This window comes from Crinia signifera, chromosome 2 (genome assembly GCF_055691185.1).
Source record: "Crinia signifera chromosome 2, ASM5569118v1, whole genome shotgun sequence".
Taxonomy (NCBI): Eukaryota; Metazoa; Chordata; class Amphibia; order Anura; family Myobatrachidae; genus Crinia; species Crinia signifera.
The window spans coordinates 132,574,490-132,597,863 of NC_139218.1; the positions used below are offsets into that span (position 1 = coordinate 132,574,490).

Genomic DNA, 23,374 nt, shown 5'->3' on the forward strand with positions numbered 1-23,374 from the left:
TAATGTAGGGATACACAGAACAATATAATACACAACAATATAAGACACCAGAATGTACAGAATTCTATTCAAGCTGTCAATTGTTCACTATAATGCAACACAGTAAATATAACATTCCAGCAGCACTCAGTGGTTTGTACTTGATGGCATATCAGCACTGACATATCTATAGTGCATAGTGATGTGCAGTATGCAGATGTAATCGCAGAGGCCTAATGTTCAAGTAGGGAAAAGGATTTCAGACAGATGTGAAAAGCATCAAAATAGAACATTCAATGGTTGTACAATGAGAAATTAAGAGACCATACATGCATATACTGTATATTCAGTGGTAAACAAAACTGTCTGGAAACATTAATCCCCAATTAAATGATGGTCCTATAGTACCACAAATAAAATCAAGAAGTAATCCCATAGCATGGTAGGGAGGTAGCATCTCACTGTTACATAAATAAAGACATCCAAGCCTAGAGCTTATTTAAAATACATTTCAAGTGAAGTCTCACAATACATCAAGACAGTTGTCTATATAATACCAAGAAGTTGTTTCAAACACTTGTAGGATCTGAGATTGTGCAGAGGAGTCGAGTAATTGATTCAATATATGCGCCCTACTTCTTGTAGAAAGATACAACTCTAGGGTGCCGGACTGGGTCCCGACAGTCATTTACCGGATGTCGGGATCCCAACCGTTAAGACACCGACAGACGGGTTCCCGAAGGGTCAACGGCTATTCTCCCCCGTGGGCGTCCACGACCCCCATAGAGGGAGAATAGAATAGGTGGTGAGCGTAGCGAGCCTCCGCAGCGTGGCGAGCGCCATGCTGTCTGAGTCCGGCCAGTCGGGATCCCAATGTCGGGCTAATGACTGTCGGAATCCCGACTGTCGGAACCCTATACCACACCCACAACTCTAGCCTCTAACGCAGGTAAAACTACTTGTCTGTCATTATATAAAGTCTGAAGCAGAATAGATTTACCCATATCCAAAAAAGGGGGCGAGGCAGAGGTCCAATTCCATAAAATAATTTTGGCTACAGTGGCAATAATAGTAATCAAAGAAAGTACTGTATGCAAATCTTTTTAGGTCCTAAGTATTAGTAAAGTTAGCACATAATAAGACCAAAGGGTATAAAGATGTCGGTGAAAAGTAGAGTTAATAAAGTGGATGACTTTGCCCCAAAACTTTCCAATATTGGGGCAGGCCCAAAAATTCTGAAAAAATATGGCATTCGAGCGCTTACACTTCAAAAAGTCGCCCGACTCCTCTTGTACCGTCTTACTCCTACGTGGTTAGGATATGTAATCCCTATTAATAGTTTTAGTGTGGACTTCTAAGAGTGGATTGTTCATTAAAATCATAAGTTATTAAAGGAATTCCAGAATGTATAATGATATTTGTACCATAGAGAGATAAATTAATATATATTTGTTAAATAGATAGAGGTAGTGAAAGTCATGTAGTGCACGGCAGACAGCATATGTTTCTTTGCTGTCACACCCTCAGGCAGGAGGACATTCTAAGTAAAAACTCTTCTCAGACTGTTATCTGGGACTTCTCAGAAGACAGTGAGAACTCCCCCCTGCAAGAGATAAGGCCCTTTCAAATTTCAGTAACATCAAGGTGTGTTCTCCATAGAGTAAAGAGCTCTGGCCAGTCTCTCTTGACTGACTTTGCCTTGGGAAAGCACTTTGAAGGCACTTTTGATAATGGTACTATTCCACAGAAAGACGTTGCCCTGCTGACTTCACTCTCAGAGATAAAGAGGTGTGTGATATCGTATCTGCTCACATCCCATCCATCATCATCTCTATGGGTACCATTTGATATGGAATCTTTTGGAGTATAATATACCCATTCATCTGGTGGATATTTCTAATAGTAGATATTTTATTTCACTGATACGACGCTCCTTCTAAGTTGACCACGTGCGCTATTTTCAGGTAGACGATGTCTAGATCTTTAATACATATCACTGTGCCAGAGAAATAGGATGTGAGTTAAACAATGACCAATGGAGCAATTTATTTTCAAGAGGCATTTAATTTGCTGCTTATCCCCAGAAGTCCCCTTGCTCCTACAGTAAGTCACTGCACATTTGTCACTCCTCCTAATGACCTGCGTGACGGATTAGATCATTTCGTCACAATTACAGTAGACAAAAGAGTTAGAGAAAGGAAGGTTGCTTCTTTTTCTCTCGCTCCTTTCACTATATAAATGAATCTGAATTGAAAAGACATTTGAGTCAGATTTGCATTATGCCTAAGTGGTTATTCCAAAAAGCCTTTTCATATAAGCATAAGGTTTCTTTTTTTCATTCTTCAATCCCTTAACTTGAGAGGTAATTTTTCCCCTCTATTTTTCTAAAGCTGCTAGAACAAAGGATGGTAGATATTACTTGCTCCTTGTTATGTCTCTGTGAAGCCTTGGGGATTTTTACGCCTCTCTCTCATTAGGGAAACAAATTGTCTCCAATAAATATTGAGCTGGAATGGCACAAGAGAAATGATTTTCTTTATTTGTATTAAAGCCAAACAGAACAGTTTTAACCTATTTAGCCATGGTTGATGATACTCCCAGAATTCTCTGGGATTCTCAAAGGATCTTAAAAGTATTACTTCCTGCTATCGTCTGTAGATCATTTTGAACTTATGTTGTAGTGGCTTCTAGATAAAGTGATAAAGGTTCTTTGAGTGAAATATAATAAATATATATATTTGCCATTATTAAATGTCAGTCATTTATACTGTAACTTCCAGTATGATATAGGAAAATGAATTATTAAGGGGCCTACACATGTAGAGATTTTCTGAGCATTCTGAGTGATGCTCAGCAATATCGCTCAGCACACAGCGCTGTCTGCTGAGCGATCTGTCAGGGCCAGTGTTCTCTGGATATTAATCGCCGAGGAGGGGACTGCGCATCGGTATCGCCATGGCCCCCTACACACAGAGTGATGTGGTGGCATTTTCTAAAGTGAGATTGCTTAGAAAACCTCTAAATCGTTACGTGTGTATGGGGCCATTACAGTTCTAGCTGTGGCATGTGACAGTTGGATCAGAAGGCAGTGTGTGATTGTTTAGGGTACCAATTTCTATGCAATTTTCCTGGTGCTGTCTTAGAGATGTGCAAAATATCCTCTAAAAATACCAGCGTCACTCACATTTGTTCTATAAAATCAAATATTATTTTGTACGTATAAAAGATTATATTTCCTATAAGCGCACAGGGGGACCGATTAAACCAGAATAACCCCCAAAGTGTACTAAGGGCTCTGATTCTGAGAACTAACAATCTAGAGTTACACTGCGTGCTCCCCTGGAATGAACTGAAACAGAACTTAAGTTAAAAGCATGTGTGTGACACCACCCTAACTATAATCAATACATGTTATGAATTCTAACCGGTAATCTGTACAGTCTGATAACTTGAGGGATTTCCCAGCTGCAGATATATTTGTGAGTTCAGCTTTTGGAAATAAGCGAATGAGAGGCGATCTGTTCCTGGGCTGAGCTTCCTCTGGATTCATGGCACGAAACAACTTTCTCAGGCAGAAGTTGATTCAGCACTGTTCCTGCTGCTATCATCCAACTTACTATGGGATTGTAATGCATTATAAGATCTCTGGGAAGCAGAGATCTGGACATCAAACAATGAATAATGCATTTACCTTTTTATACATATCTCTATTTTACTTGTTTGTTTGATAATTGGTAAACCCCTTGGCAGGTTCTGCTGTTTCTTTTTATAAGAACTGCATATTGAAAAGTACAATTCTTGTGAAATGTCGCTATGCAGCACTTTTGTAGCCTAGTAATGTCAGCCTGGTTACCTTGGTGGGGAATGCTGAGTACCAGCAACAGTGTATTATGTGTGGCCCATCACATTTGTGTGTGTGTGTGTGTGTGTGTGTGTGTGTGTGTGTGTGTGTGTGAACTATCAACAATATTTACTGTGACTTCATTTCTGCAATGAAATAACAGGCATGCTTTAACTTCTTCACACAATTAATCTACAGTAGAGATGGCCATCGACCATCGCTGATTCAAAATCATTGATGGTTCATGTCCTATGTCGAATACTTTAGCCATCGATGGGGGATAACCAGATGGTTTCCCTCCATCGATGGAACAGCAAAACAATGTTTTGCCTTTTTTTTTAAGTCCCGGGACACCGCGCATAGCTCCGCCCCCGACACCTGTGAAGCCCTGCCCCCGTGTTTTGATTGGCCCGCAGGCCAATCAAACAAACACAATGGATGACCATCGATATGTAAAAATATCGATGGTCATCCATAGCATAGTTTAGCACTATCGATGGCCAGTTGCAGAATTGCCATTGCATACCCTCCAACATGACCCATTCCATTAGGTACAACATGCTCTGTTCCTGGACTTCCCTGCCAGTGGCAGTTACAGATGTGAGCCTGCAGCACAGTCCAATATTCAAAAAGGGGAGCCACACCAGCTGCCATCCCAAACATCACTGAGAGTTGATGTGACCCCCCCTCTTTGAATATTGGACTGTGCTGTAGGCTCACATCTGTAACTGTCACTGGCAGGGAAGTCCAGGAACAGAGCATTTTGTACCTAATGGGATGGGTCATGTTGGAGGGTATGTTAGAGCCCCGTTTTTGCTGCAAATAATTTTCCCTAAAAATACTTAAGATTTAAGACAAACTCCATACATATGTGTTTTGGTTGTACTTTTTACATAAGGCAAGGGCACGTATAGTGGATTTGGTTTCACATACCCTCCAACATGGCCCATTCCATTAGGTACAAAATGCTCTGTTTCTGCACTTCCTTACCAGTGGCAGTTGCAGAGGTGGGGCTGCAGCACAGTCCAATATTCAAATAGGGGAGCCACACCTAATGCCACTCCAAACATCACTGTCCTGGACGCACTGACATTTGATGTGACCCCCCTCTTTGAATTTTGGTCTGTGCTGGAGTCCAATCTCTGCAACTGCCACTGGCAGGGAAGTCCAGGAACAGAGCATTTTGTACCTAATGGAATGGGTCATGTTGGAGGGTATGCCATTGATGGCTACCATCGATGGCAATGGCGACGATGGCCATCCCTAATCTACAGGGTTAGGGCCAGATACAATAAGTTATAAAATGGAGAGTAATAAACAGCCAGCCAATCAGCTCCTACCTGCCATGTCACAGGCTGGGGTTGAAAAATGTCAGGTAGGAGCTGATTGACTGGCTGTTTATCACTCTCCATTTTATCACTTTTCAAGCTTAGTGCATCTGGCCCTTAGTCTTTTCTGTGTGTTATTAACATTTCTACAACCTTAATTAGCAAACTACTAATAGCTGACATTTGATGGCAATAAAAAACAGCATCTGATTTAATTTTATGCATGCAATACCTAAGAAGTAGTGTATTTTTTTTTATAGGGATAGATACCTTCCACTTCAGCACATTATTCCTATTCATTATTTTTTCTGGGTGACATCACTGTTACCAAGGAAACAGAACAGCGGGAGGAATATAGTGGCCTCTGTGCATATAATATAATCACCCATGTGAGGAAAGGACACTCAGGGACTGTGAAAAGTAGGAGTTAAAACAGGTTCTTGTAACTGTAATTAGAATATCAGGAATCATATTAAATACTTCTATAAAATGCTTCGCTTTTAAAGGGCAGGCTCTTAAATTACTCTGCAGAAAGTGATTCTCTGTCACGTGACACTTGTCTTTCATTTTTTAAAGTTATTATCTGTGAAGAGAAGACAATTTGCCTGGGAACCCTTTGATGAGCAAATAAAGCTACTATTTCACTTTAATATGTAATATATAAAGACCGTGACCTGCTGAGCTGAATGAAATATTTTAAATAAATGGAGCGTTTATACTGTACTTAACTAAATATGTCTACCATGCTATCTTTTGCCCCTCTGTAGGTATTGGCATTGTAGCAAGCTTGATGTGGAGAAATTAACATATTTGATTGGTTGATTTAGTCACAGGGGCAGAGATCATGATGGGGGTTATTTTGGTCCGCTCTTTCTGACAAATTCCTTCTTAGATGGCCAAAACCATGTGCACTGCAGGTGGGCCAGATGTTAGTTGTGCAGAGAGAGTTAGATTTGGGTGGGGTTTTACTTCAAAGTGAGATCTATATTGCAGTGTAAAAATAAAGAAGTCAGTATTTTCCCTGCACATAAACAAAATAACTCATCCAAATCTAATTCTCTCTGCACATTTTACATCTGCCCCCTGCAGTGCACATGGATTTGTCCATCTAAGAAGGAATTTGTCAGAGAGAGTAAACTAGAATAACCCTCAATGTCACAGCAGCACAGCAGACTGTTGCCTGCAGTCTTTCTGACCTGTATTAGGTACTGTTAGCACACTTTCCTAATTAAGGGGGGAATTCTGGTTGGTTTGCAAAAGCAAGCGCCTTCTTTAATGGACAAAACCAAGCTGCACTGGGTAAGTTATTTTGTTTTTGTGCAGAGTAAATTCTGTCTGCTTCATTCTTAAGGCCCATACACACTGGACGACTTTGAGCTGAAAGCCGCTCAAAACAGCCTGTTTGAGCGGCTTTCAGCTCAATGCCGCCCAGTGTGTATGCCCAAGCGATAAAAGCATCATCGCCGGGAAAGCCGCTCATCTGCTGGTTATACCAGCAGATGAGCGGCGTTGAGGACGGCTTTGCATGCCTCTGCGCTATGCAACGCCGTCCTCCCCCTTCCGTTGGCGCCGGGCAGGGGGAAAGCCGCTCAGTGTGTATGCACTGAGCAGCTTTCCCCGCAGCAATGATTGACATCATCGCTGTCCATACACTCTGGGCATAGTCGCCCAGTGTGTATGGACCTTTACACTGCAATTTAGATTTCAGTTTGAACACACCCCACCCAAATATAACTCTCTCTGCACATGTTACATCTGCCCCACCTGCAGTGCACATGGGTTTGCCCATTAAAGAAGGATCAACCATTAAAGAAGGACCAACCTGAATCACCTCCTATGTGAGGTGGGGCTTCAGCTGATGTAATGAAATTGGTATATAATACTGTAAATGTACTTTTTAACAATTCTGCATTAAAATGTCAGGTAATAATGTACATTGTATTCTACTTTGTTTGGCTCTTGTCTAATTATGTTATGTTATTTACAGGTAGTAGTTGTTTAAGTTACTACTTTACCTCATAAGTTTTGCAAGCATACCTTGTGTCAAGGTGCCCTTTGAACTACATTGCATGCGATTTGCATGCGATGCGATGCAAAGTGATTGGGACCTAGTTCAAAAAGCACAGGCTGTGCGTTTTGAACTTCATTTGTGCCGTGCGATTTTGGCACTTGTAGGGGGATGCGATGCGATGCGATCTACTGTACTGTGCGGGTGCAATGCAATGCGATGCAATTTTAGTCTTTTTTTATTTATTTTTTTATTTTATAGTTACCTAATGGACATCGCATCGCATTGCAATGCATCGCATGTACTACAAAACTTATGAGATGTGATGTAGCACAAAAAGTACTGCCTGCAGATACTTTTTGTACTATACAATATTGTACCCACGGGGACGCGCATCGCATCCCTGCAGGTACACGGTGCAATTTGAACTGTTGCAATGCTTTTTGAACTTTAAAAGTTCAAAACGCATGTTTAAATCGCGTGTTTGGGCACCTTTACTCAATGGTCTAAAACACTTTGAAGCCTAAAGATGTCTCATTTATTTTACTTTTTATGACACATTGTCAAGATGTAATTGTGTAAGCCATGGGTTCCCAAAGTTTTTGAATCATGGCACCCCAAAGCATCAGAAATGTTTTCATGGCACCCTTAGGCTAAAGGTTATTGATGAGAAAGTCAGAAACAAATATTAAGTTAAATAAATTGTGTTTATATCTCATCCTTAGGATCAGTTATGTGGTAATGGACAGGATTCACTTCTGTTTGTCTACAATTGGACTATTATAATGGATATAAAAACTTGAATTGGTCCTGGACCACCAACCCAGGGCACCTCTGCAAGTCCCCCAAGGCACCCCAGGGTGCCACGGCAGACAGTTTGGGAACCACTGGCCTAAGTAATAAAAATATAAATAGAAAAAGTATCCTGTCAGAGTGACAGGTGTAAGGGGTTACTGCACATGCAAAGTATACTTTTAGTTGAAGGGGCAATACAGTAGTTTAGGGTCATCATTATATGGAATATAAATAATGAAGAAACCAGTGATGCACTCACTCAGAACTGTCATATAACCATTTCACTGGCCAAGATCTTTGCCTTAATACTTTTTTCATGCAAATTTTGATGACAAAATAAAGATCACATATGTAACTCAATGACAGAAATTGTACCAAATAGTTAATGGGATTAATTGTAGGAATAAAAAATCTGTGGCCATTGCTCTTTACTGGGACAGAATGCTTTTCCAGTCTCTGGCAGCTGAAGGGTTCATTAAATTAACATCAGGTCTTTTAGTGCATGGGCTTCAGAGACAGTTGTCATGGCAACGGCTTTATTAAACAGCTGCCCTAACGACGTGGGGACATGGCTGGGTGGGTGGAGGAAGAGCGAGAGTAAGAAAGACACTGAGACTGTGAAAGTCATTGCTGCCCTTTGAAGACGGGACCCCGACTGAGGTGGACCGACTGCCGCGTCCTTCTGACAAATTCTGCTCAGCTTTTAAGTACGAGAATTAGAATCGGAGGCTGCGACACTTGTGTTTGAACTTGGGAAAGCCAGTTGTTGACTCATTGTGACCTTGAATGAATGACCTTGTATTTGTTGGGCACAAAAGATGTTTCAATTGTTAGCTTTGCGGAATGCATTTAACATGATATCAATTTGGTGTATTCCACATCCTAACAGTGTAGTTAATTTTTATTGTTACACAGATTTTATAGGATAATTACAAGCCATAAGCCATGGGATTTGTAATGTGCTGTTATTGGCTGCATCTTTTACCATTTGTACTTGGTCATCTCGTTGAAAAAAATATTGCAAAAAATGTATGTGCTGCCCACTTCAGTGGCCAGTATCTGCAGTAGATTCCCTCTTCCATTCTGCATGCAAGACCCTCTGTATGCTAGGTGCCAGAAAGCAATGGGAAATGATTACAACCCACTTATTGTAACGGTTATTATTATTAGCAGAGATAATGGGCATTTCACCGGCGAAGGCCAGAGTTTAATCGGCTCCATTCTGCACCGTGTAAAACCTCAGTGGAAAGCCATAAAAAATCCAGGCCAGGGTGCAGTGAAAACAAGAGCCATAAATACAGAAAAGTCATTTATGTGCACAGTCCCTCTCATGCACGGTGCTATAAGGCAAAAGACATGGTATTGCTTCCATGGATCCTTGTGTCAAGAAGAACTATGTTGGTCATATTAATGAGATTTCCTTAGAACTTCCAATACATGTACTTTTGGGAAAATTGGACTTGTTTATTAAAAAAGTGTGTAGCAACCAATCAGATGCTACTGTGTGAAAAATAAAAGCAAACGTATGGTAGGTTACTAATGGATAACCTTTCCTGTTATTATCGCATACTTGTTACTGTGTGATGGAAATTACATATGTCATTCTCAGTTGAATCTGCCTGTGGTCACTGAAAAGTAACTTTGTCTGATCATTAATGATCATGCACCCTAGCTGCATCAACTGATGTACTAACTAAGTGGAAAGTGATAACATACCAGCCAATCAGCTCATAACTTCCATGTTACAGGCTTTATTTGAAAAATGACAGGAGCTGATTGGCTAATAGTTTCTCACTCTAAAGCTTAGTACATCTGGCCTACAGAAACATATAATTTATTGGCAGTATATAACCACTTGGCCCATCTAGTCTGCCCTAAGCACATGTACATGCAAACACTTACACTAGGGTTCATTTATTTTTATTTTTATTGGGAGACAATTAACGTACTAGTATCCTACTAGTATATTTTTGGATTGTGGAAGGAAACCCACGCAAGCGCAGGGAGAATATACAAACTCCACAAAATTAGTACAATAGTGGGAATCAAACCCATGACCTCAGTGCTGTGAGGAAGTAATACTAATAGTTGCACCATTCGTACTGACTATGTTAAAGCAACGCGACTAAGGAGGGCTCTACAACTAGATAGCTGTAGGCAGCTGCCTATAATGCTGGGATATTGGGGGCACCAATGTGTCTGTTTATCACAACACTGAGGAGGATGCCTCGGAGAGAGAAACTGTGGAACTTATAAGACACCGTTTTCACCTGGGGGATGTTAATTAGATATTGGGGGCAGTAAGCTGAAGTCTTTGTGAGACACCTTGCACCTTTCCTGAGCACAACTTAAGGTTCTATAGTGGTCTAGACATGAGTAAACAGGTCCCTCAACATGGTGTTCATGTAAAAGAGATTGCTACTAATGTACTATTGCTTTCCAAGTATTTTTCCAGTCTTTCTGAACCACCAAATTTACCAGTGTAAAATTATGTAGCAATGCAGATTGTAGTCTATACGGGAGCTTTCATCATTCTATTTCCATGGGCAGTAGGGTCTACACACAGCACTGCTCCCAGCAGAGAGAAGGGGGCCCGGCCGGAGGCGTCACATGGGCCTCCTCCTCTCTTAAAATGTCCCATGACTATTGACCTTCTCTTAATGATTACAAAAAAAAAAATGACAATCTTTACAGCACAATCTTGACCTATTCTTCATACTTGGACGTCTTATGACACACATCGCACACACCACTTAGTGTTATCTGTAAACACACTGTCATTATAAGAGCCACAGTTATACATTTCGTTACTGTAAACAGCACTTAAATGAGCCGTGTGTGTTTATCACGATTGACCAAAACCTCCGTAACTTGGCTATATTTTTTACTTGAAAGAATTGTCTGCACAAATTTAATGCTTGGGCTCATTGCTTATCCAGTGGAAGCTGCCCTCATTTTCACAATTATGCTTTTGCCCTTCATACTGAATATAATAAAGTAGCCTGAGCAAAGATAGACATCTTTATTATTGGTAAGACTTTGGCATTTCCCTGCTACAATAGAGCCTATTCAATCTCACAAGGGGGAGTTGTATTACCTTGGAGAGAGAGAATTGTTGAGAGATAGTGTCTGTCATATTTCAAACACAGCCTGTAACATGGCAGTTAGATGCTGATTGCCACTTTATCTCTCTCCATGGTTTGATACATTCCCCCCTGTGTCACAGTGGTCTTGCCTTGTTGGCCAGAATCTGACGGTTTCAGTATCAGTAGGGGCCGCTGGGCTATTCTAAGTCTTTGATTCGGATGGTTGGTTTAATCTGTTTGTAGACACATGACAGCCTCCTCCTCAATCTCTCCACATCTCTCAGTGTGACACCGTGTTACAATCAAATAGCTATTCAAATATGCAAATCCTGCCACGTGCAGATTGGATACAAACTGACACCCTTCCCCCAGCAAGGCAATGCATTTATAACTGTAAATCAGAATGTGGGAGATTCAGAGCAGCCCTTTCATTACACCCTAAGTGCCATTATAGATACAACGAGCATCTTCCTGTATGTATTTGGAATATACCATTTACTTTGGCTTGTATACAGCACCATATCAGTAATTATACAGAATACTACCAAACATTATTTGACCATAAAATATGTATTCACATCCCACAGATACTCAATTGGATTGAGATCTAGGGAATTTGGAGTCAACACCTTGAACTCTTTATTCTGTTCCTCAAACCATTGCACATTATCCTTCTGAAAAGTGTCACTTGCCATCAGGAAACACCACTGCCATGATGGGGTGTATTTGGTCTTCAGCAATGTTTAGATACAGTTGGTGGTATGTGTCAATATCATTAAGCCTTGAGCACCCATAAAATTGTCACAGGTTCACAGGTTGTCCTTCCGTTCTTTGTCTTAGGTGTTAACTACAGCATGCTTGGAACACCACCATTTTATCCTTGTTTGTCTGTGTGTGTGTGTGTGTGTGTGTGTGTGTGTGTATTTATATTATATATACATACAGTATATATATATATATATATATATATATATATATATATATACTGTATATTCACATAGATACTGTAAATAATGAAAGTGTGAGGTTAGCATAATTATGTAGTGAAGATAAAAAGCAGAGGACCTTGCAATCTATAGGGATATATGAGTGGATTGAATGAGAAATAAGGGCAGAGGCTGCAGATTTGGGAATAGGACAGGTAAGCTTGATGGCTGGATAAATAGAGCAAGGGCATTCCAGAGGTTAGGAAATTCCTGAGGGAAACCCTGACTGCAAGAATGGGAAGTGATAATCATGGAGGAGGTGAGGGGATAGTCATTAGTAGAACAAATAGGGTGGGAAGAAATGGTGACACTTAGAAATTGCATTTGGGGAACAGAGGGGATTGAGACATTGTCAACAGAGAGGGAAAGTGATAGAGCTTGGCATTTCTGGGGTACATTTACGAAGATGGGAGTTCCATAGCAACCAATCAGATTCTATCTATTATCTTCTATAAGGTGCTAAAAAAATAATAATAAGAATCTGATTTGTTGCTATGGGCAACATCCCATCCTCAATAGAACTCCCATCTTAGTTTCTGGGCAATATTGAATAATAAGTTACTGTACTAATAAGTGTCACAGCAATAATATTTTATGTGAACATTTACAGCAATGGAAGCTGGTTTGCATGTCCTATTTCCAGCCTTTGTTCTGCACTTGTTGGTTCTATGCATATTATTATATAACTAATTACTGGAAAACCCCATTCCTCCTGCAAGATTGGTATGGATTGCATAATCAGAGGGTGTTATCTTCCATCTCCTGTAATGTACAATAGAACACTAAAATAACGTTACTTACATCTTGACATAAATGATACATGGTTGAAATCTGCAGACAAAGCGAATTAGCTGCTATCAAGTGATATAATAAAACAGTAAAGAGAAAGCTTTATGTCTTTATGGCATGTTATGTTATAAAGTACTTGTGGCTCTTGTTGATAATTTAGTAAACCACCATAATGTCCGGTATTATGGATGGATGTACTGGATGTATTGCATTTTGTGTAAGTTGTGAGCTAAGACTATCAGTTAATGCATATTCCTTGTGTTCTGCAGATTCGGGCAGATGGTCCTCCGAACGGTGGCATTCAGTATGAAGTTGTACCGGTCATGAGAGATGGAAGTCCCATCCTTAGAGACATGGCATTTTCCGTGGACAACAAATTCCTTTACATCATGTCAGAGAGACAGGTAAGAAAGTGGAACAGTGACTTCAAATGAATACAGTAGCAAACCATTCTGATGGCGGAGAAAACCGAAACCGCCATAAACATAGTGAAGCTTGTAACCATCCCTAAATTGCTAGATTCCGAGCCGACATGTAAATTAATCTCCTTTTGAGAGCCATATGGATGCAAATGTATTTTAAATAAAGTAAATAATGCTCAGCCACACTTTCATAATGATAAGTCCCAGATTTCCTGGAGCAGTAACTGGCACACAAACACTCTCATAAATATATCACAATAGCACAGGACTACTGGTGTATTCCAGAAATGTTTTGTCACTGCTTGAGTGTAACAGGTTTATCATTGTACATGGTTATAACAGTCGCACGGTAATATATTCCAGACTTCCTGCTGCACATCCTGGTTATGCCTGTACATTGTTACAGCATACAACGATTTATAGGGAATATTACCGTCTCAGTTGACATTACCCATTTGCTGTCTTAGAAGCCAGCATTGTCTGGCGGGTGCAATAAAATAATAGAAACATGCTTTAATTATGTTCAAACTCATCAATATTGCAGTGGACCACTAACAATTTGTATTCTGAACCATATTTGCATTAGCCACACAAAAGGATTTCTGTCACAATAACAAGAGGCAGCTATGAAAATCCTCTGATGTACAAAGGGGGGATATGAAAATAAATAAATAGATGTAAGACTGCGTAATTTGTCCAAATCGCATTTCTAAGGTGTAGGTTTGGGCCAACTCATATATGAGACATGGAAGCTTTTTCTCCACACATCGTAATTGTTTGTCGGGTTTATGATAATTCAGAATTAAAGCGAGAGATGTTTAATCCTTTCCCGTGCTCACCGCAGGAGACATTAATGCACATTTTTCTCTTGCAAATTGACTTCTCCATGTAAAGATTAGAGCGGCCCGGGTTTGTTCTGTTTGGATAGCAGCCTCGTAGAATTCAGATTTCATGCAAATTTAGGGAAGTGATTCAAGCTGCTGGCAGCTGTATAATGAAAGACTAGTGCAGGTATCAGTAACTAGGCATTTAGTCAAGAATATACCTTGGGGCGCTTGGGAAATTCCTAGTATGCAATTTATGAATGTGTCCTATTTGATCTTAAAGTGACCAAGAGGATATGTTGGCAAACTGAGATGTTACACAGTTGGGTTATTACAATCCCAGCACTACAAGTAAACAAATCATTTGTGTGAATAATCTCACGCACTTTGACTACATATGATTGACTGTGATAAGCTCTTGTGTATTAGTTATGTTCCTGTAGAAGTTATGTTACAGATATCGCCAGCAGTTTATGATGCTCCAGGTCTCACAATTGCGTTGACATGGGTGAGGTCCTTCTGAGCCATGGCGGGCTCAGGTAACGGGGTCCTGCGGTTCTACTACTCTGTGAACTCTTATGTAGTCAATACAGTCTTTCCTTAGAGGTCATCTTTCTATGCTATTAATGCATTCCAGGTTTCAACAACTGGGAAATCTACTAGCTTTGTTGGCCAGGTATACTAGGAATTTGTTTTCGGTTTGCTGTGCAGCAGACAGGTGGGTAACAAGTAAACCGTATAAACAATAAACAATAGAAACAGGTGGGGGATCATGTACATATAGTATACATTAAATATATTTTACTGCCTTTAGATATATAGCTTTAGTAGATGAACCATTATTTGATCTGTTATGTGTTATGTAGTTCCAATGCACGCAAACCTATCTCTTCATTTCTATGTCATACTATCCCTTTAAATGGTTTAGATGCCAAGTTCCCAAATCTGTCCACTTGAAACAGGCTTCCAACACACCTCCTCCTGTCTGTTTGGTGCCAAGAGTTTTTTGTGGTAATTAGCCAAGCTACTATAAATGACAAGTAAAATTCTTAATTACTACTAATTGTTCCCCCTCCCATCACACCAGCCCCCCCAAAAAATGAGTCTGAGCATTCCTCTTAATTGCTACCTACTCTGCATATTGTTAATGGACACTGTTCGTCATCTGACAGCTACTTAATTAGGTCAATGACTTTTTTTTTCCAGTGTGTGTAATTATCCCACCTCTATCTGGTCTTCACCTATGGACTGCGGTTTGCACTGGCCAAATCCATTAACCCATTCTGTGACAGATGAAAGCAATCGACAAAAGCCTGATGCAGTAAAAATGAGGGTATTGGACATGTATAAATGCAGAGATTGCATTCTCATTAGCTTGCTCAACAATTCATAGTTTCCAAATCTCTACTAATTATGGAGTCTATTTATAAAGGCAAAACAAAACAAAATGATTTTCTCCAGCATTTAAGCTGCAGAATTTATTTAATTTGTCCATATGTAGTAAACAGACGTGCAAATCGCATATTTCTGTGTTTTCTCTTGTTATTTTCCCTTAAGCCCCCATAGCTATTAATGGTAACTGCAGGTTCGGTATATATAAAGATAAAAGAAGCATTATTACTCTGAATGGAAAAAAAGCAGGAAATAAACTGCTTTTTCCCCTGTTTTCACCCACAATGCAGTGCTATCTTGGCTCCCAGGGCACCCATTCTGTGCATGGGCAGGTACTGTAGGTTCAGGCATATACTGCCATCTTTCTCATTTACAACAGAAGCATATAACAGGACAAATGCTTTTTGAGTGAATTATTCTATTAGTCTTTTTCTAAAAAAATACGTTATAAGTAAAAAAATGTTGACAACTAGCTACTCAATTGTGTAGTTTTTACTAAATAGACCCTATCTGTATTGAAGCCAAAGGTGATCTCATAGCTCTGGAGATGCCCATGAAGCCCAATATATGGTAACGTCATGACTACTTAGTATTAACGGATGGGGGACTGTTCTTTAGCTGGATCTATCCCTGTTGTTAGTGGTTACACTTTTGTAGAAGAATTAGGACTTTCGGGTACTTATTTGACAAGCATTCAAAACATCACTTTTCAGGGAATTGACCTAAAAACTTCTTTAGGAACTAGAATTTCTGTTTAGTCAGTCTGCCTCTCTCATAGAATGCCATTGGCATTAGAGCGTAGAGGGGAGGGGAACAGCTGACAAATCATAGGGATGACATCCAATAGAGAGCGAAAACTAAAAGTGTTGGATTTTTAGAATAAATGGTGTAAGCCTAAAGAAGGAGCATGGTAATTCATTGTGATATATCTCACTTTACCTTATATATATATATATATACGTAAACAGTTCAATATATTAGCCAAACATATACTGTACATGGGCTGGCTTTACCGTCTGTCTGAGAGGCTGTGTGCACTACTTTGGAATAAATTACCTTATTCATTCCCTGTTAAAATGAAATCTAGAAGTTGTGGTTTATGGTGGAACCTCCTGTGTAAATCTTTATACACTGTATTGCTGGCAGAAACCCCCACCTTTTACCACTTTCAGGCTCAGGCATTTCTTCAGTTTTGCTCTTGCAATTCTATAAAGATGGAGAAAAATCCATTTAACCAACGCTGGATAATTACAAGAGAATGAACAATTTCACTATGCCCATTTTTGGAAGTGGTGAACTGTGAAATTTGAAATCAGAGCAGAAACGCCTAGTATTCGTCTTTTTCTTTCATTTTTTTCCCCTCCTCTCGCCTCTTTATTATTTCAGGGTCTTTTCGATGCTGCAACACTGTAGTAAATGAGTTCCACGGTTAGTGAGCTGATCAGAAAGGGGATTGCTCACACTGAGCGTTAACACAGGGACATAACTCAGGGTGTATGCAGGAGAGTTACGGAGATGCGCAAATTATTCTATTTTATACTTTAATTAGTTTGAATTAGCAACGGGAATAGAGGCAGAAAATGATCCAGCCAAGGGTGAAATGAAAAAAGGGATAGGGTGGGCCTCTTTGGTATAATAATACAAGCAGAGAATGAAATCTGTCTTGCATCCCTATAGTGCGCACAGTATACGTTAGTGTCTGACGGGTTCGGCATGGAATTGCAACCACTGAGGGAAGAGAGGAAGTAGAAGGAGAGCTGATGATTGCTACTTTGTAAGTGGGAAGGGGAACATTAACTATTTACAGCTAGAGAAGGATCATCTGATTATTAAATACTGAGCTGAGATTACTAACATGTTCTTATTGAACTCAGACACTATTCAAGAACTGCAATTAAAATAAAATAGAGTTTATCGTAATGTGCCTTATCTGTTAAACTGTACAATGTGGTTAAGACATAGACATCGATGGCGCTCTCTACAGCATTAGCCTTTAACTGTATAGGATAATATATTATATTCTGCATTTTATTTTATGGGCCCTATGCTGAGTTGGAAGCTGTACATCTGTCAGAACAGACTTAGGTCTATAGTCATTAGTTCGACCCCGGAAGGTCGACTTGCCCCAAGGTCGACAGGCTTAAAGGTCCACATGGGTCAAGGTCGACATGACTTAAGGTCGACATGGGCCAAGGTCGACATGGGGTTAGGTCGACAGTCATTAGGTCGACATGAGTGTTTCACTGTTTTTTTTTATCCTGAATGTCGACACAGTCGACATGGACACAGTTGGAGATGCACCGCAGCCCCTCGCAATGCTTCGAGCACGGTGCCTCGCTACGCTCGGCACACTATTTTATTCTCCCACCGCGCACTAGTGGATCTTAGGGCATGAAATACCGCCTGTCGGCACATGTCGTCTCAAAAAACAGTGAAAAACTCATGTCGACATAATGACTGTCGACCTAAACCCATGTCGACCTTGGCCCATATCGACCTTAAGTCATGTCGACCTTGACCTATGTTGACCTTTAACCCTGTCGACCTTGGGGCCAGTCGACCTTCCGCGGTCGACCTAATTACTGTCGACCTAAGTCTGATCTGACAGATGACCATTTCCTGCTGAGTTCATCACAAATGGCCTGTGGATGCTCCACAGAAATAAATGCATCGATTTTCCCATAGTCAGTATTGTACAGTATGCATCTTTGCTGTCCACCCTCCCCAATTTGTATATTTGCAAATGATATGTGTGAAACCAGGTGTAGTTAAAATATGCTTCTCTTGAACACTACATTTTGCAGACACACTTTGACTGAACCTCAGTCATACTTGCCTACTTTTGAAAAAGCATTATAGTGAGATTGTGAAAGCAACACCTACAGTATAAGTAAGTGGGCGTACATTGTTATAGCTGAGAGGTGTGTCATAAAACTAACATTTTCTAATGTAAATGAGCCCAAAAGTAGTTAGCAAGATCTATTTTTTCTGATGCTGTTCAGAGCTTGCTCATGTTTGTGTTTTACAAGTCCTCCATATAACTGGCTGTGAGAAACCTTATTTAGAAATGCATGTAGCCTCAGGTATAATTGTGCCTAATAACCAATACACGGAATGTGCATTGATGATCCCCTTTGAGTATGTATATGTCTGATTTATATTTTTAAGAATATAACGGTTACATAATGGGGGTTAGTGGCAATCAGGGAGATTGCTAGACTCTTCAGGGAGTCAGGGAGATTGCCGTTAGTTCAGGGAGTCTTCCTGACAACCAGGGAGCGTATGCTTCAGTCACAACTTAAAATGTTAGGAAAATGTGTATTATTCTTCTGTACACCCAGTTCCAGAACATGTGCAGTGTAGAAAAAAAAGGATATGGTCCACAAATGTTCTATTCAGGTCCTACAGAATCTGTACAGGCTTGTAATGGAGCATGGAGGCCAATGATCCCAAGTTCTAGATCTGTTTGCACTCTATTCGACGCACAGGAGGCAGAACAGGACACTTGTACAGCTAACAATCTGCTTGTTGCTTTGTTATATCCCAACCATTCTCTTAACTCCGCTTTTTAAAAGAGATCCATTTGTTCTTATAGCTGCAATAATCATTTAAGTCTGCTTTATTGATTCATTAAAGATAGCATCCAACCTCACTCTCCATCTGTAATGAATTGATCAGCTCTTCTTCATTACAGGCTGCACAGAGAGGTCCTGTTATAATGGATGGTTGGAAATTGGCATCTGTCTGCTAGAAGTTGGCGGACCTCAAGGGTCACAATTCTACAGTTGCCAAATTTTAGATTCACTTCAGGGAAGTGAGTTCAGAAAAACTACGGAGAGTCGGGTGACAGGCCCTGACATTACCAAACATAATTTTAATTCTACATTTGCACAGCCAGATGCTTATGAAATGACCACGAAGTTGGGTGGATGTTCTTGCTTGCACAATTTAAGTAATGAAAGTTAGTGCCTGATTGGTTGTAATGGATTTATGTTCCAATTGTGGGGAGGCCTGCCTTGTTTTAGGCATGAGCCTGACCCACCCAGATCCCAGAAAGTATTAGCAAGAGCATCCTTAATGGGTCCCAAGCACACAGGAGAATCCACTTAGCAATCCTTTTTTGCAGCGAATACAGCATTCTGGGTAATGGCACAACGCACATTATTTCCGCACAAATACTTTTCTATTGGCACGAACGACCTTGAAGACATTCACCACGAGAGAATGCACTAGCCACCAACGGTTGAGATAAGTGCTGGTTTTAAGTGGCTCGCCCTGTATGTATGCAGCTTTTGTGTGGGCATTAACTATTTTTTGTCATTTTTCATAACACAGGGACTTTTCCATATATATATTAGTTAAAATGTCACTTAAAAGTGCAGTTCTAGAGAACAATCAATCATTTGCTCCCAAACACCGAAACACACCTTTTTCATTCAGACAAATTGGTTAAATCTGTTTAATTGGGTAGCCGGGGCTCCTCACTGTGAGACCCTATTTCACAGCTCCCTCGCCCCTACATACCGATCCAGGAGTTCCCGCTTGCCCAGACGAGTGCCCGCTTGCAGCTGTGACTAGGTCGCGGAGCCGGGAGATGCTCCGGCAGTCCCTGCGGGTTGCGGCCTACACACGCGACTGAAGCCGGGACCTGGATTTCAGCCTCTACCCGCGGCACCGCTCCTGGCGAGAATCAAACGGCGGGGAAGCGCCGGATCGCCTCCACAGCCTCCTCCAGCGGGCGGGTCCTCCTGAAGGGTGCCCTGGACCCGGCAACGACCCCATCCACCCTCCTGTGGCTGCCTCGTCGGGCAGCAGGCTCGCCCTACACACAGAGTCCCCCTTCTCTGCAGACCCGGCGGCGGCCATATTGGATATCGAGCGCTGCAGCTGCTGGCGCCCTAATCTGCAGGAGCTTCTCTACATGGGCTCCTCTAACACACAGTAAGTGACTCAGCCTGCCATAACACACCACCACCCTCAGTGTGATCCATCCACCCCCCTCCATTACTGGGGCAAATTATATCTGGAGCCCCTAACTAACAGACAACACACCAAATATTGTGGGCACTAGCAACTCACTATAATTAATCTAGTCCCCAACAATTGAGCAGACCCGAAAACTTTACTATCTAACTGCTGCCCAAAACACCAACTAAGAGAAGCTGCCCTGGTTGTTCTCCCTGCCTGGGAGTTGATACAGCCTCCTGGGCTCTGTGATAAACGAAATTGGGGCACCACCCTGTGGCCTAACTAAAAATTACACCTCCACAGCTCACCCCATAAACAAAAAGGGAAAAAAGTACAGAGGTAAGCTCACTGCCTCCTGCTCACCAGATTGGGCTCCCAACTACTGCAATAAGTGGGACTCTGCTCTGCGTCCCCCCCGCCTTGCTACCCCAACCCCCACGTTCACATACTCCCATACACCTTCCTTCAGGGGAGGGTGTTCTCCAGTCTCACACGTGAGAAGAACGGAAAATCCTTGATCTCCTGCAAACTCGACAACTACGGGCCCAGGAGCCCTAAAAGAGACATCCCCTTTCAACCCGACAAGGATCTTGTAATCCACCTCCTCCTCCTGTATACCCCTCTGCAGTGCTACCTTTTCATCTCAGGCATAACAAGCTATATCCCTGCTTTCTAACAGGAGCGCTGCTGGTCAGGCTCCCTCTCCTTACACTGCACAACCGATCCCTCTCAACTCATCCCCCCTCTACCTCTACGAGAACCGGATCCCTCCCTCACCTACAAGCCAACAACCGCTCAGCCAAGAAACCCCTCATCCAAGGAGCGGCTTAACTCGAATCGCAACCCCCTTTGTCTTTTCTGAACTTACTACTCAGCCACCCAAATAACAACACAATGTCGACTTAAACATCACCCCCACTTCCCCTGGGTGCCCCAGATCGTCCCTTCCCAGTCCTCGGAACTACCAGCTGTTGAACTTCTTCAATACAAACTCCTCATACCTCACCCTCCACAAGGGTTCCCCACTGAAGGACTATTTAAACACATATTCCCGCCTAGGCTCTCTTCACATGCGGAGATCGGCCGCTAAAACACCCAAAAAAGGAGGCTCAGACATCTCTCAACACTTCACCAGAGCTAATAAAACGAACCGCCAGGAGGATACTCCTTCCCCTCTTACCGAGACCATGGATAAGAAACGCCCTCCATCCCCCTCCCCTTCTACCAAAGAAGACATCCTAGCTCTTCGATCCCTCATAACTGATCTCAAAGACTCGCTTGAAACCAAACTAGACAAGGCAGTCGCCTCCATTAAATCGGACATATCCTCACTAGCCGCAAGGACCACCAAGTTAGAGTCCCGCCAAGACGGTCTTCAAAAGTCTTTGAACGACACGAGCAGAGACCTAGATCATATCATTTCTGAATTAACCGACCTCCGCACCAAAAATGAAGATCTCGAAAACAGGGAACGTAGAAACAATATCCGCATACGAAACATCCCCGAATCCATCTCGCAAGAAGCTCTGGAACCCTACCTCCACAAACTCTTCTCCTTCCTATCCCCGGACATTGGGCCTCGGAAACTACCTCTGGAGAGAGCACACCGTGCACTTCGACCTAAACCCCGAGACAGTGACCCACCTCGGGACGTGGTTATCCGTTTCCTAAGCTTCAAAGACAAGGAACTTATCCTCTCAGCAACCAGAGGGCAAAAACCAATCATTTTCGAGACCTCTAAACTTCAATTTTACCAAGACCTCGCACCTCTCACGCTTGCCAAAAGGAGAGACTTCCGAGACCTCACAGTGGCCCTCCGTGAGAAAGGCATCCGCTACCGATGGGGATTCCCCTTTAAACTCATTGTGGACCTTAACGGTAAGACTGTTCTAATTAGAGACATGCGAGAATGTAAAGACTTCCTCTCCCACCTGGAAGAGTCCACTCCCTCCTCAGATGGAGCCCTACCACTACGCTAAAAAATGACACCCCCTTACAATTCAGCTCCGGACTGCCCTTTCGGGCTTTAGTTTCATTTAAATTTGCCTCCATTCACTCTCCACTCAACTAGTTCACCACAGCTTGTTACTACAGTTGACTCAGACATTTACTTAGACTACCAGTTATGTTGCTAATTGTTTAGGTTGTTCTTGTTATCTCTAATTGTTTGAGAGACGGGCGCGGGGACTGGGGCGGGTTGGGGTGGAACCTCGGTGCCCTTGAATGTTGGAAAATCCAGATGCCAACCCATCTAATTATATAGCCAACTATGGCTGCAACTGGTGCCGGGGCCCACCTCTGCCCCCCGCCTCCCGCTTTTGGTCTCTTCCAGCATCTAATGTTTGTATTGCTAGTTGTTGCAATTTTTTGATGTTTTACACTGTCTATTCCCTTCTGCACCCAGGGGCCGTGGCCCCCCATCCACATACCCTCCTAATCTCTCTTTTACACACCGCCTTCTTCACCCTTTCCTGAGGTGACACCTTTCACAAGGCTCTCACCCCTCTGGACACCCCAGTCCCAACCACTGAGTACCTCCTCCCCTTGTTGAGGACTCGTACCCAGACCCGCCTCCCTCCCTCCCTCCCCTAGCGCAACTGACTCCACTCCACAACACTCGTCATCCCAATCTCGAACAACCTACACATTCCCAACCCCTGACACTTTCGGATCCCCCCTCCCCCCCTTTTTCACCCTCTTCTTTCGGTTGGTAACTCCTTGCTCAACTATCTCTGTCCCTCCCTATACTCCCCCTGTCTCTCCTCACCCCCCCACCCTCCCTAGACGAAAATGCCGATAACCATAACCTCCATGAATGTAAGGGGCCTAAACACTCCTCAAAAACGATCTCTCTTATTCCGTACCATACAATCCCTGAGGGCGGATGTAATCTTAGTTCAGGAATCTCACTTCAGAGAACCCGGGCACCCTACCCTCCGTTCCAGACACTTCTCCA

General features: G+C 42.0%; 1 protein-coding gene across 1 annotated transcript in view; it reads left to right on the forward strand.

Annotated features, from left to right (window-relative positions):
- PLXNA2 (plexin A2) overlaps positions 1-23,374 on the forward strand; it is a 308,762-nt gene that overhangs the window by 146,713 nt on the left and 138,675 nt on the right. Inside the window, exon 4 of the mRNA XM_083172831.1 lies at positions 13,082-13,216. Within this exon, the coding sequence (XP_083028957.1) occupies positions 13,082-13,216 (135 nt within the window). The remainder of the gene's footprint in view (positions 1-13,081; positions 13,217-23,374) is intronic.